Source organism: Lactuca saligna, chromosome 7, assembly GCF_052625555.1.
Source record: "Lactuca saligna cultivar CGN05327 chromosome 7, ASM5262555v1, whole genome shotgun sequence".
Lineage (NCBI taxonomy): Eukaryota > Viridiplantae > Streptophyta > Magnoliopsida > Asterales > Asteraceae > Lactuca > Lactuca saligna.
This window is the reverse complement of record NC_136423.1, coordinates 150,140,823-150,157,097: the sequence shown is the minus strand read 5'-3', so window position 1 is coordinate 150,157,097 and position 16,275 is coordinate 150,140,823. Positions and strand designations below refer to the sequence as shown.

At 33.4% G+C, this 16,275-nt stretch overlaps 1 protein-coding gene across 1 annotated transcript; it reads right to left on the bottom strand.

Moving 5' to 3' along the window:
• Positions 1-3,181: 3,181 nt before the first annotated feature.
• Positions 3,182-8,824, bottom strand: LOC145004927 (RNA-binding (RRM/RBD/RNP motifs) family protein). The gene is made up of 19 exons (XM_078963958.1): positions 8,631-8,824; positions 8,469-8,529; positions 8,084-8,120; positions 7,831-7,961; positions 7,511-7,702; positions 7,267-7,377; positions 6,999-7,109; positions 6,658-6,873; positions 6,436-6,575; positions 6,278-6,328; positions 6,088-6,170; positions 5,861-5,915; positions 5,654-5,762; positions 5,067-5,547; positions 4,776-4,986; positions 4,608-4,678; positions 4,351-4,519; positions 4,154-4,283; positions 3,182-3,955 (listed from the first exon to the last, which is right to left on the bottom strand). Exons 1-19 carry the CDS (start codon positions 8,733-8,735, stop codon positions 3,408-3,410), a joined length of 3,012 nt encoding a protein of 1,003 aa, XP_078820084.1. The 5' UTR covers positions 8,736-8,824; the 3' UTR covers positions 3,182-3,407.
• Positions 8,825-16,275: the final 7,451 nt, after the last annotated feature.

Here is a 16,275-nt window from a genome sequence, read left to right as displayed (position 1 = left end):
AGACCAATGCCATCTCTTTGTGCCTCCTTGCCCATATCCAAAAAGAATTTAGGAAATGAATTTGTTATTAGTTGCAACCAATACAAATCTAGGTGTTCAAAAAATATCCGATTCAAGAGTATTTATTAAGCAACCAAAAATGAAACGGTTTCTGGTATCACTGAAACGTGCAAGGTATTTATCATAAAGTATCATTTATGTATACGCAAGAATAAAAGACAATGATGGTAATCCATGTGATCTCTTCTCAACAATTTTTATAGTTGGTCCATGGTATAGAGTATAGACTAGGGTTTAATTGCAAGAATTGATATACTAATTTGTGTATTATTGAAACAAAAGGCAAGATCACAATATTTCCTTGACATTTAAGAGGTCAAGATCTCTCCCAAAGTGAATACTCACTAAATACGTTCAACGATACAACTCACTACTACCAACCTTCCATTAAAACTCATTTAAACCGACCTAACTAATAGATTCACCAAAATACCCACTTTTAGCTCCTTTATTTAAGACTACTAGAAAGTGTAACAATCCAAACAATGATCGAGCTAGTAGGACAGGTGGGTGTATATATATTAATATATATTATATAATTATAAATATAAATTATATAACCAAACATAAAAACTCGAAATTTTACGTAATAATCGATATGTTAACCTATTTACAACACGCATAAGTTAATGATCAATAAGCCAAAGCCATGTAACCCACATGGGTGTCACACACAAAGTCAAATCAAACGGCGCTCTTTTCAAAAATAGTTCATTAAATCATCCCTTTATACCTACCATTAACCATTAGGTCATCCGTTATATTCACCACTAACCACTATAATGGTGGGTGCCACCTCATCACCACATTCAACCACTAAACCTATGGGATACCCATCACTATATTCTTCTTATTTTTTATTTCTAAATTAAAAAATATATATTTTAATTAATTAAAATGTAGAGAGGGGTAGAGAGATAGAGAGACATGGAGAGAGAAAAAATTGATTGGATGTTGTTGTCCGTTCTCCCCACCACATTTGACCACCAATTTTTCCAACAGTAACCACCACTAAGTGTATGGGATGGTGTTCACATTTTTTTTTCGTGCCCACATAGACCACGCACATGCTTGTTATAAGTATACCATAAAGCCTTATAATGGTGAGTGATACTTAAATAACCTAATTAAAAAAAACAAATAAACATAAGTAAAAAATAATAAAATTAAATAAAATTTAAAAATAAAAAAAAAAATAAAAATAAAAAAAAAAAAAAAAAAAAAACCTAATCTCCATTTATCTTGAGTTCGTACAATTGATCCGCGGCATCTTCTCGAAAATTGAAACACGTTTCGTTGTTATGAATTCAACAACTCGTGATAAAAATTCATTCGTTCCGGGTACGAACTCCTCAAGCGGGATGACAACATTGTTCGGATCGTACGTGCAAATCGATCGACATTGATCTTCAATGATTATATTATGCATTATAAATATGTTAGGACCATTCGTTTAATTATATCTTTATCTGAAAGTCGTGTAGCATATTTCACTACATGTCACATATGTTTGAGGACTCCAAATGCCCTCTTGATATCCTTCCTCGTTGATTCATGTCTCTTTGCGAACAACTTTGCATTTTCACTTCGAGGAACCAAATATGTGTAGAATAATCCAGGTATATCTCATTACAAAGGTAGTAATCATATTTGTATGAATGTTTGTTCACCGTGAACGTCATATCAGGTGTTTTGCCGGTATAAAGATCTCGCAACTCCAAATGAAGATTGGTCAAGAACGTTAATGTCATTGTTAGACCCCGCAACTCCAAAAAAAGAATGGCATATGCATAAATCCTGAAATGCGACAACTTTTAGGATTATACTTGATTCACTTATATCTCCTCGAGTGAATTGACCACGCCATGCATTTGGACATTTTTCCTAAGCCACATGCATACAATCTAGACTGTCAAGCATACTCGGAAATCCATGTCTCTCTTCATGAGCCGAATATAATCTTTCAATATCACGTGAAGTTGCTTTACGCAAATATTATTGATGAAAAACCTCAAATACACATGCATAAAACCAATCTACACAATCAATTGTGGTCCTCTCGGATACTTTTAAGTATTCATCAGATGCATCAAATGCTATACCGTGTCCCAAATACCTAAGCATGGCCGTACACTTTTGTATACTACTAAAACACATTCTTTTTCTAACGTCGGGTTTTTGTTTGAAAAACTCATAACGAGCTTCTAGGGCGTTACTAATATGTAAAATATCACATTATTTAGATGGAAACGACGTTTGAATGCGTCTTCATTGTAAAGACAGTTATCGGCGAAATAATCACGTACCGATAAGTCGTGTACAGCTTGACGATCATGATTGACGACTGCCCTTGTACGAGCAACATTCAAACTTTCTTCATCATGAATGTGTTGTATAACATTGAAGAAGGTCGAGATAAATTCTCTATCATCATCCCAATCAAAAAAATTTAACACTTCCAAATCCTCCATGTGTTTTTTGGTTTAGAATGAGAGTGAAATTTGATGAAATGTAAGTGTGAGGATTTTATTTATATAGGTAATAAGTTTTTGAAAAAAAAAATTAACCATTCAACGGTCAAAAGAAGCAAATTGAACACGATTGGTCGTTTCATTTCGTCGTCGGGAACACAAGATACCACGACCGGTCGGGGTGGTGTGCACGGTCGTGGTCATGATCCACATAAACCATGAAGGTGCTCATATCAAGTACACCGAATGGTCTTATATCTCCCTACACTAATAATTTCTTTTTTCATGTGTAATCCTTTTAGGTTTCTTAATTAATATCATGTCATTCATCAACCTATTGATTCATCATTTCAAATTCTAAATTTTAAATTTTCTACTCTAATTACATTAAATTAATAATATTAAAATAAAATTAATATATATTATAAAATAATATAATTCTACATATTTATTTGAATCAACGATTATAATTTTATATAATTAAAAAATATTTTTTAATTAACAATTTATTTAAAATAATGATTAATAATTTTGAGTTTTTACGATGAAAGATGAAAATTTAATTAATTTTGTAACCATGGTTCCACATGTTATAAATTAGTATCTAATAACCATGTATTCTCAATTTCTCATGCATCAAATACTTATACTTTCGGCATTTAAGATGATTTAATTTAATACAACTACTAAATGCAAAACACATGCTTACACCCACTATGTGTGACCATTCACAACAGTGGCCCAACCAACCAAAATGGTCCCAACACTAAAACCAGCCTCAATTCAAGGGTCATCACTCATCATCATTAATGTTCCAAATTCAACTCAAACAGATAGTAAAATCTAACATAACCAATAAAATTCTCTTTTGACTAACTATGACTGAAACCACCGCCCGAGCCGCCTGGGCCCGTCGTTTTCACCGCCACTTTTGGTGGTCCGGTTACCGGAAAATTTTGACCGGTATTGTTCAATAAGCATATCGAGTTTATCCGTTGTGTCTTGCCCTAACGGGTCTTTATTTTTCCTTCTTTTTGAACCCAAATCTTCACCCACCGCCGCCTCTTTCTGGTCCCTCAGCCTCTTTTTCCGGTGAACATCGGCCACCGGAGGTGGCCGCTCGAAGGCGGCACCGCCACTTTTCGGTTTTTTTCCTTCTTGTTGGACCTCCATATGTTCCTTTTGTTTCTTAGCGGGTTTTTCGGTTTCCACTTTTGACATTGTAGCTTGGGGTTTGCGCTTATTTAAATTGTGGTTTGACCGGTCAAAGGGTGGTTTTTGAAAATCCGTATTTTTTACTTTGTTTTCTGTATTGTTACCAAATCCTTGCTGTTGAGATTCAATCTTCTCGTTTCGTTGCCTCAATGTTTGAATATTATCGAGGGCAAATTCGACAATTGGTCGATGCTCACGAGTAAAAGTTTCTGTTTTTCCATAAACAATATATTTATTAAAACCAAGAGTAAAATTTACATTTTTGGTCCCTGAGTATTGTTGAGTTTTGCAATTTTGGTCCTTATTTGAGGTTTTGTAACAGAACTTTTTGGGACTAAAATTGAAGAAACCAGGACCAAAATTGTAAATTACTCAATGATAAGGGACTAAAGTTGTGAAAAACATACCAGGATTATTATTGAGAACTCTAAGAGCAACAAGTGCGTGTTCGTGTTCTGTGAACTCGATAAAAGCAACACCACGAGAATGATTCTTCGAAACTTCTTTTCCTTTGTTGGAATCCTTCAATAACTTAATCTACAAAACATATCAAGGGTAAGAAACGTAAAAAACGGAACCCCGAGGGTAAAAAGTGTAAAAATACCTGTCGGATTGTGGGTTTTTGTTTTGTGGCACGTGATGTAACTGCATCTATACAAAGTCTTTTTAGTTGTTTGTCATTCATTGACTTTGGTACATTGTACATGATCAGTCTTGTCCTTGAAACATGGAAGTTCGGTGATTGAAGCTTCGTTGCCTTCTTTTGCTCCAACCTAAAATTAATACATGAAATGACCGTTTTACCCTTTTTTTAATTTTCACAAGCCAAAAAAAAAAAAAAAAAAAACTTTTACTACTTACGATCGGCGTTTTGACATGTCACTATCTGAAACACCTTCAGCAGCTGGAGTACCTTCAACAATAAGACCTTCCTATAAAAATTAAAAAAACGAAAATTATTTAAAAATCTTTTCGGGTTAATTTTAATTAAAAAGTGTTGAAAATTGAAATAGTAAAATAGAAATGTACTTTAGCTAAGTAGAGATTACGGTGATCATGTTCTTCCTTTTTTGTCTTTTCTACTTCTTTATCATGAGCTGCTTTTTTATTTAAAGCTTTTAAAACTTTTAATTGTCTTCCTTTTAAAATAATGCCCAAATCAGCTACAGTTGATGCTGAAAAAGCAGAATCGGTTGCCTCAACAGTTTTAAACTTTAGAAATCCAGTTCCCCTTGGTCTCCTGCAGGAATAATTTTAAACGATATTTAATAAAATTACTAACTTGCCCTTAAACTAAATAGAAAATTTTCAAATCATTACTTGGTGATTGGATGAAGAACAGGAACAAAGGATTGGACTTCACCAAATCCTGCAAATCGTTGCTTTACTTCCTCATTTGTAACATCAAATGGAAGATTGGAGATAAAGAGAGTTTTTTGTAAATCTTCTTCTTCCTCTTCAGGAGTTTTGATTTTTTTTTCAAATTTTGTTGAGTTTTCAGGTTTTGATACATGTGGAATGTTTTTAGGTGTTGTAAGTGTTTTGTTGTTTGCTTCATCTTTTTGTTTCTTTTGGGGAGAAATATGATCATCAATGATAGAATCCATAGGTTCATTTGATGAAGAAAGAAAGTTATTTAGAACTTTTTGTGTAACATCTGCTTCTTCATCAAAATTTACTTCTGAATCTGAATCTGAATCTGAATCTGAATTGGAAGCTTCCGGAACATTTGCATTGTCTGTTTCCTTATCATTGTCCTCCAAATCAGTACTAGAATCCTCATCATCACTTTCTTTCTGTTCTGTAAATTAAATAAGCATATAAACACAATTAAATTATAAAAAGAAAAAATAAAAATAATAATGAAGGTTTTAAAAATAATAAAATTGCAAAGAGAAACTTTATACCATCTTTTAGAGTATCTTGAATACCAGCTGTATATACATTTTTTGGAACAGCCCAATCAACAGCAATTGGCCTTTTACCTAAATTTTTACCATTAAACTTTTGGATTGCCTGAATAAAATAATTACAAAAAGGTTATGAAAACTTCAAGTTGAAAAAAATAATATATAAATAAAAACTTTGTGCGACTTATTTATCATTATCCATACATTTTCTGCATCCTGCTTGCAGGTGAATTTGACAAATGCAAATCCCTTCGATAGCCTGGTAAAAAAAAAGATATATTTAATGCAATGGAAAAGTAAATTACAATTTTAGTCCCTGTGCTTTAAATGTTCCCAAACTTGTCCCTAAATTTGGTTTTTGTTTCAATATCAGTCATTTTTTTAATACTGTTTTGTTTATAAAGACAAAAGAAAAGACAAGAAAGACATACCCTGAATCAGGTTTTTTGGGAATATACACATCCCATACAAACCCAGCTGCTGAAAACATTTCTTTTATCTCACTAACATCCGCCTGTATTTATATTTCATAATTTAAACCCAAAATTAAAAAACCAATAAACACTTGACAGATTAGATACTATTCATACCATAAGTTAACAATCAGTTAATTTAATTTACCTTAAAAGGAAGATTTCTTATTATAAGCTTCCATTTCTGTACCTTGGAACCCTGGTTAAAAAAAAACACACATTACATGATCACACTTAACAAACAACTGATAAAAACATTCAGTGAATTTTTTTAAAAAAGTTTATAAATCTTAAATAGAAGCTTACTTCTCCACCTAATTGTCTAGCCCAAACTGTGCCTCCATTTAAATTTTGTTGATGTAATTTTGCCACACAAGCACGAGCTGATTTGACACTGGTGTAAACTATAGATGAAGATCCTAATCTGCATCCATCTTGAAAAAGCCCTGAAATATTTAACACTTGTGTATTATAGAATTTGTTATTTCTTGTATATTTTATGAGCAGAATTACAGATATTATTCTTACCATGATGTGTTGTTTCATCTTTAGGAAGAGGGTAAGTTATGGAAGAGACTGAGCCACACTCCTTAGCAATACTGTGAACCTCCTCTGCCATGTCAGCATTGAGGAGCCCACCAATTACAACTGTCCTAGCAACCCTCTGTTTTTCTGAAGAAATTCCTTCTACACGTTCAGTTTTCAAAGGGATCACTGCTTTACTCTTTGGCTTCTTGATTTTGCCTGGATATATATAAGGGGGGAGAATTACTTAATACTTATAATAGTCTTTTGTAGCAAGTTTTTTAGTAAATTTCTATAGATACTAAGAACTTACAAATAGTCTTTTGTACTATTTGAAGTCTAACCTTTTTCTTGAGAATCAGGAGCTTGTTTATGTTCTACTACTGGTGCTGACAAATCATCCTTGTCATCATTGTTGTTGACCACAGCTTTCTTCTTTGGCTTCTTGATTTTGACTGAATATGGAAGAAAAAGAGGATCACATTGTTGGTAGTAGAAGATTCTAGTTGCACGAATGAAATAATGTGTTAAACTCAAAAGACATTTCCAATAACATAATTTTATAGATACTACAAACTTACAAATAGTCTTTTGTACTATTTGAAGTCTAACCTTTTTCTTCAGAATCAGGAGCTTGTTTATGCTCTACTACTGGTGTTGACAAATCATCCTTGTCATCAATGTTCTTGATCACATCTTTCTTCTTCTGCTTCTTGATTTTGACTGAATATATAAGAGAGGAGGATCATGTTGTTGATAGTAGAAGATTCAAATGGTAGTAATGAAATAATGTGTTAAATTCATAGTACACTACAATATATTAAAAGTGGCATTGCACTATTTGAAGCCTAATAACCTTTTTCTTGGGAATCAGGGGCTTGTTTATGCTCTACTATTGGTGCTGATAAATCATCCTTGTCATCTTTTTTCTTGATGACATCATCAGAGTTAACTACTGAAGCATCTTTAACATCTTTTGTCTTGATAACTTCATTAGTGACATCATCCTCATGGTCTTTTCCCTTGATGGTATCATCAGAAGGGAGCACTGAACTCCCCAAGTCACAGAAAATAAAAGGGTTTAAAAAGCAATTACATTTAACAAATTATGCATCAAAATAAAGAGAATGTTGATAAGGACACAAGAGAGTGTAAAGAAAATTATATTATATGAACCTTCAGTCCCTTTAGATCTCCTTTGCTCAAGAGGAGCCCTATGTGTTGCATGTTTAACTCCAATGGTGCGACCTCCTACTGATGCACCATTTTTCAGCTCAATTGCACGTGTAGCATCTTCAGTCACAGCACTGTTATTAAAACACAAACAAGAAATAAAAGAAAGAATGTTAATGGTGATTTGCCAAAAGAAACAAAGAGGATTAAATAAGCACACTAGAAATAGTATAATCATGCATAAAATATAGCTTACAATTGAACATAACCAAATCCACGGTGTACAGTTGATCCTGTAAAACAATGTTCCAGTTAGAATGTCTGGTATCGATCACAATGTTTCAATCATCAAATTGGTGAAGAATGCTTTTAAACTTCATCCTAACGCTTCTTAATTTAATAAACATCAAACTGCATTACGTCTTATAAAGCCTACAATTGTTAGCAATCTTCTCAGAAAGTCTAAACTCCTAGTCAATTATGAGACACAGGATTTATGAAGTTCAATAATCAAATTCTGGAGTTTGAATTCGTTATGCATACTATCATTCCTTTCCACTTCTTGATTGCAATTGACATTAAAGTGAACACAAATAGAAAAACAACGCAGCCTATGATACCTACTAATTCATGAAACTTACCTTTCTGTGTAACCATGAAACACCGCCTAATTGGTCCAACATCGCTGAATGTTTCCTCCAGCTGAAATTTAGGTCAAATTTACAGTTCATTGCCTGTGATTTACTCCAAACAACAAAAACATCGACAAATAAATGCACACATAAGTGAAGTCAAAAGCTTGCCTGTGGGTTAGAGAAAGTGTAGGGTAAATTGGCAACGAAAACGGTAGCCGGACTATGCTGGCTACCACCGGCTTCATGCTTCATCCTGTTCTTGTTCTTCCCCATGTATCTGTAATCTGTCCCTTACGATTTAAACCTAAAAACTCGCAGCTCCAAAGTCGCGGCAGGGTTTTGGCTTTTGGCCTCTGGGTTTTAAGAAGTGCGGCCATTTTTGCTCTACCTTAACCTGGTATTAACTTTCAAATGACTCCCCTTACTTTGAGTTTTGATCAAAATGTACCCCTGTCCTTTTTATTAGTGCCACTTTCAGCATAAAAATGATACAAAAAAATATATGAATTAGTCGACTAAAAAATAAGTTACATTAGACTACGGTGTTGGTTGTTTATCCGAAGAGAAATTGCGTGAAGTTTGTGGATCACCTCTGCAATCCTCTGTATCAGAAGAGGTGAAACAAACGGCTGCAACATGTAATAAAAAGTACGTTTGTTTTTTAACGTCTGCAGACTGCTGCAGTAAGTTAAACTAATGCGTGAAGAGGTTTGAAGCAGTTGGTTTAGTATTGCGTCACGCAGCACACGCGCAACAGTTTTTAAGTCAGAACTCTTCTGAAAAACAAACAGCTGCGAATGACCAAGTGATGCGCGTGTGCAGCGGTGCAGTAATAAGTGGTTTGAAGTGGTTTTTTTTTAAGAAAACAAACAGCACCTACGAATGATGACCACACAGGCTTTGCAACATCCTATATTTTTTTATTAGTAATTACAACTTATGTGGATAACTTTTTGATGCAGTATTAAAAGTTATGAATTTTGAAGTTGGGATATTAATTTTTGACATGTTATAAAATGATCTCGAATAATGTTTTTAACGTTGAACGGTTGAACTTTGATGAGTACAATATTTGAGCATATTACAAAATGCTTTAGAATAAGAATGACATAAGTAATATTTAGCTAAATGGTGTCATATAAATCTTGTGGGCGGTATTTCTCTGTGGCACTTATTATCGGTGATAAAGACCGTCCCTCTACCTTTTTTTAAAGATGAGCATCGGTTGGTTTGGGTTGGTTTTTTGGTTAAAACCAAACCAAACCGTAGAAAGTCGGTTTTTTGGTTTTTAAACCCATATAGGTTCGGTTTTTCGGTTTTCCGGGTTAAGTTTATGGGTTTTCGGTTTTAAATTGTGGGTTTATGAGCTTCTATTTTTTTTTCTTGTTTTGGGGTTCAAACCTAATGAAAGTGCGTTGTGATAAATAGTATTGTATTTACTTTAAATATACTAAAATAAAAAGTACGGATTCTAGTATTTTAAAAGTACAAAAGTGTTCAAAAGATCAAAGTTTAACATCATTAACAGTTTGTTGAAATAAACATAAAGTACTAAAGGGATAAAGTCTAAAGTCTAAAACTAAAAGTTTAAAACATAATAAATAATATATATGTGGGTCGGTTCGTTTTTTATGGACGGTTTTATATGTTAAAACCAAACCAAACAGTTATTTTTCGGTTTTTGTAAAATTTAAACCTAAACCGTCGGTTATTGATTTGGTTTCGGTTTTTCGGTTTCGGTTATGTCGCGGTTTTTTTCGATTTTTTGGTTTTCGGTTCGGTTTTTGCTCATCTGTACCTTTTTTTACCGACGGTAAAGTTCACCAATGAACTTCTACCGATTTCTCTATCTTGATTTAACATTGAAAAATAATCCCTTCTCCCTTATTTTTTTTATTAGCATCAATTTTAAAACCGACAAAAATTACAAAAGTGTATGTATCATCTTATGTGTTCATTGGTAAACATTTTAGGACATCCCACAACCCTATAGATATTACATTTGAGGAATCTCACAAACAAAAAAAGTACACATTTGCCACATTTTAGTCATTTTATAAACATAATTTTTTGAATATTTTTTTAAATATAAATTTGTAGTCTTACATGATTATATAGGTGAAACAATCCTTGTATGACTGTTTTTTAGATATAAATGTTTGTCATATTTTAGTAAAAATAATTCACCATATTTTAGTCAAGACGATAGAATGGTATATATATATATATATATATATATATATATATATATATATATATATATATATATATATATATATATATATATATATATATGAAAGATCATTAGTTTAACCAATGGATGGTTAAATTCCACATCCAATGATGGAATTTGATGATTTAGAACCCTAACCACATGAATGAGTTGTATATATATGCTTGTATGACTTGTAATATGTTTATAGTTTCATTAATGGATTTAAATGTAAGTTATTTTTATGGAAATTGGTCCATACTAATGTTTTCTAGTTATGATTTCATTGTTTAATCGAAGTTTGTGATAGTAATTGGTAATACTAATGGTGTTTCATCATTGGAATTAAGTAACTAAATATTTAATCTAATTAATAATTGGTTTTTGATCGTCCACTATGGCTTCTTACTTTTTGAAAGGATAATAATATGGCTCGCCCTTTGGGATATATGTTAAGACATGGGAGTATATCGCATATCATTTTCCAACTGAATCCTAGTTGAAATCCCCAAGACTTAAACAGTATACCTCACATATGAAAAGCCGCTGCCTTACCCTGTATGCCACTAGGTAGTTGGTTGGAGGTTTTGAATCCAATTAGACTTTATAAAACATATATAAAAATTGCAAATGAACTACTCAAACCAAACCTATAAATGTGTTTATGGTTTTACAAAGGTATACATGAACTCACAAAACTCCTAGAATATTTGAACATCACAACTTCATAATTGTTACATGAAATCACATTGGAAGGTTGGAATCATGACCTTGAATTAGAATATAAATTTTAGAGGATTATTAAGTCATGGTGTGGAAGATCATACTGATCCTAAGTTTATATTGAAATGATTAATAACATTTTGAAGTCCTTAATGACATAAGACATTAAGTGCATGATTAGTGTCTTCATGGATGCATTGATTCATGAAGCATTAAGTCCTTAATGTATCAAATAATAAACAATTTGAAATTTTATTTGGCATTCATAACAATTATTCAACACGTTAAAATTGGTTGTTGAAATTACATAATAATTGGAAGCTATTATGAGCTTGTGGACCATTATTGATGTTATGATGTCTAAATAAGTTCACTAATTAACTCTTATGATGTTTAAATGTCTTAAACATTAAATCATGAGTAATATATAACTTAAATGATACGATAATATTATATCAATGCTTATTTAAGGCGTTCAGACTTATTTATGGAGTTTTAGAGTTTAGTACAGTTTGGAAGTCATATGAGCAAAGTACAATACCTAAGAGTAAAAAAAAAGTCATTTTTCAACATATCCGTCTCAACCTGAGAGGGTTAAAGGTTATATATACTTGGGCTTGAAGATTGAAGGAGAACTCGACGAGGTCAAGGAGGAACGCGGCGAGTTAGGGGTCAAATGTCTTGAATCTATATGAAGGAGAACTCGACGAGTCCAATGAGGGACTCGACGAGCTCAAACGAAAAGTCTCGATTATGTCATAAGGGAGAACTTAGCGAGTTAGAGGGTAACCCGATGATTTGTATCGCGAGTTCAAGATTCTCTAATTTATGGAACTCGGCGAGTTGAGTTAACCAGGTGTTGACTTTGACCTAATGTTGACTTTTCCTTAATGTTGACTTTGGCCAAAGGTTGACTTTTGACCAGGGTATTGACCTTGACTTAGACTTTGACCATAATTGACCCTAAAGGGGTCATGAGTATGAAAGGATAATTGAACGAGATTATTATGTGTAGGAGTTTGAGAGGAGTTAATCCCAACACCGAGGACAATTCAACTACTTCACGACATTGAAGTGAGTTACCTTCCAGTATAAGTGGGTCGATGGCACCAATGTCGACCCAATAGTAAGAGCTATAGTAGAGATGATTGTCTTTGTGATAATTATCTAGTTTGTCGCTATATGTTATGCTTATGTGCTAGTATGCTATGATGTTATGTGATAGTGGTAGGAGGGGTAGGATAGACCTTGGTACCGGTCGATAGGCCGAAGGGGTATGCCAGCACCCGGATGAGATAGGCAGTATATGACTTATATGTTTATACACTAGGATAATATGTGTAACATCCCAAAATTCAAGTCCAAAAATTTCATTTTTAATTAATTAACTCATAAAACATTCACTAGAAAATATTGTATAAACATGTCATCTCATAAAATCAAGTATCATGTTTGAAACCCACAACACAAACAAATATCATATCAGAGTACAATCCCAGAAATCGTCGTGCGGAAAATCAGATGTGTGTGTGATGCCATGCTACGCCGCCGACTCTTTCCCCTTAGACAAAGAGGTATCTGAAACCAAAAACTGAATCCGTAAGCACAAAGCTTAGTGAGTCCCCCCCCCCCCATCATACCACATACCATATAATACCATCGGTATCTTTCTACCGGTAATCATCATCGGTATCTTTCAACCGGTAATCATCATCGGTATCTTTCAACCAGTAATTGGGGACTATTCCACCCCTTACCACTAGCATACAATAACAAGATATAAGCATACAATAACAAGATATAAGCATACAATCAGGCATATCCGGGTACTGACCTACCCCTTAGTCCTAAGGACCACTATCCCTATCATGCACGTAACATATCATACAGATATTGTTGGATTAATGTCTAAGTCCATAACTATAATTGGTAAGACTTGACCCGACCCGGCATGGTCCATTTGGGTTGCATGGCATCGTGCACTTGGATAGACTATAATGAGAGAAATAAGACACTTATGGTTATTAATATATTATAAGTTCTAGTATATTAATAATAAGAATAATAAGATTATTTAATTAGTATTGATTAAGAATTAATCTAGGATTAATTAAGTGATCAAAAGAAGACTAATTAAATATATGGGTTGATTGTGTAAATCATCCATACTTGTATAGTGGGCTAATGCTCCATGGATAATCAAGTTGGGCTAAAACCCATAGGATGGTCCATGGATGCTCCATGGTGTTTTTGAACCCATGGATCCAAGGAAATGGAAAGTCATGACAATTAGAGTTTACCCTAATTATAACACTATATATAGATCTTATTCTTGACCAAAATCGGCCACTAGTGAGAGAAAGAAAGGGCTAGCCGATTTCATGAAGTGTAGAATTCTCTCTAAGTTATTCCAAGTGGTTATGGTGTTGTGTGAACGATTTTAGGTGTCACACTTGGGGCACTAGGCACTCAAGCTTCATGAAGACAAGCACTAACAAAAGGTATGTATTCTATCTTGTTATTCATTGTTTTGTATGCTAGATTAGGATAATACCTTGGATGTTCATATTTGCATGTAATATAGAGAAAACATAGATCCAAGGTATTTAGGGTCACATGTACACTTAGGAGTGTTAGAATGCTCATAACCCAACAGTGGTATCAGAGCCTAGGCTTGTTTTCTTGTTATACCTGCAATAGAAGCTGAAAAAACGAATTTGTTGCTGTCTGATCATCAGACTCGGCGAGTCCATGCCTAAAAAGTGATCAAATCGATCCAACTCGGCGAGTTGGTTCATGCACTCGACGAGTTGGACCCCAGACAGCATATTTTCGAGTTTTTTGGCTAGAAATGGACTAGGAACATTACCCTAAGTTGTTTTTGAACTTATAAACTTGTTTTTTGATGTGGTAATGTTCATGCTAATCCATTTTCAAAGATAATTGTCAATAGATTCATGTTTTGTATTAGTTTAAGGTTTAGACTAATTACATGAAAAAGTTTGATTTGAATTATCTTGTTCTTATGAGTTGCTTAGATTAATAGAAAAGTTAATTGAAATAGTTGTTTTCAATCCATTTTAATCTAAGAGTTGAGTATAAAATGTGTTTGTGTAACTTGTCCTCAAGTTACATGAAGAGTCACATTAAAGACTCATAAAACTCATAAAAGTTGGCAATGGTTACAAAATGAAGAGTCTTGTGTCATTGAATATTTTTTTATAACTCCATAACTTGTCCTCAAGTTATGGAAGTTCAAGAGTCACTTCATTAAAGAGTAAAAGTGTAACCTTAATTAATTCCATAAGTTATAAAAATAAAGAAAAGTTAATTCTTTTATTAGTTTAAAGTCTTCCATAAGTTATGGAACTTGAAGAGTTTTTGGATTAAAACTACTTTAAACACATAAGTTATGGAATTAATTAGTTTTGAATAGTTTCAAAACTTGCCCTCAAGTTTTGGAATTTGTAAAGTTTTCTCTTATGAATACTTTAATTCCAAGTTAGCCCTTAGAATTTTAAAAGCTAAAATTCAACCCTTATACTTTATAATATTATAAGTTAATAATATATATATATATATATATATATATATATATATATATATATATATATATATATATATATATATATGTATAAGAGTAAAAGTCAGTCTTACCGCTAGTACGCCTCATTCACGAAGCCGGTCTATAAGGTGGGTATAAGGTTGTTGCCTATAAAATGGAAACTTAATGGGTGTCCACTCTCACCCACCGCTTGCTTGACCGGTGGAGGGTCGTTAGCCGAACGGGTTTGACAGGACTATAATTCTCCCTTCATTAAAAGTATTAATGATAAATACTAAGTAACTAAACTCTTAATAATACTCAATCTTAGTTACTTAGGAAAATTTGAATAAGGTGCTAATCCATGAAATTACACTTTACACTTTGTCTAAGTTGTTAGTGGAGCGTGTGTAGTTAACCGGCACACTAACTTGGACTTAACAAGGTAGGTAAAGGGTGACTTAATATTTATCATAGTATCGATGGAGCGTGTGTGGTTAACCGGCACATCGATTAAGGGGTAAACACTTAAGGGTACCAAGTAATTTGCATGGTTACTTCACACCTTGTTTTGTGATCCTCGGCATCCCAATCACAAAACCTGAAGGGCACACTCGAGATTGAAACATGCCATTGAAAAGTTCAATGAATCTCAAAGATCTAGGAGTTCCAAATCCAATTAAAACCTAATTACATTTCGTTTATCTTGGTGGAAATTGGTGAATCGTCATTCACATACCTTCAAATATTTTATAGCTTGTATTACGGCATCCCTCTTCTAAGTTATAAAATAGTTTGTTGGGTCCTAGCCTTAATATTTCATATTGGGTGTCATATTAAGGACTTTAAAATCAACTATCTTGAATATCTCCCAAAAGATGTCTGGTTTAGACATTTATGATCTTCCTAAATCTCTTGAAACAAGCTTTCCTAAATGAAGATGATGTCCCATGGAAATCATACTTCTTTCACATCCTCCAATTATTCTCCTTAACCCACAAGTTCTTGAAAAGTTTAAGGTCACTCGAGCCCTATTGGCAAGGCAAGGTCTAGGTGTGATCACATCTTGGAGATGTAGTCACATATTGACAAGCCGGAGAGAGAAGGGTGTCAAAGTCTTGAGAAAGTTGGTGGTTCAACTACTTTCTAAGTCACATAGTGAGTTCTTTTGGAACACCTATGAAACAGACTATGACAAGACCCTTAATGATCTTATTTATTTGTTAAGATCAACTTCCTCAAAACTTGATGGACATTGACAATAGTGACACAGGAAATACAGAAAAAGCATTCTCGTCCCAAGGAAAGGGATTGACAATAGTCAACTAGGTTGA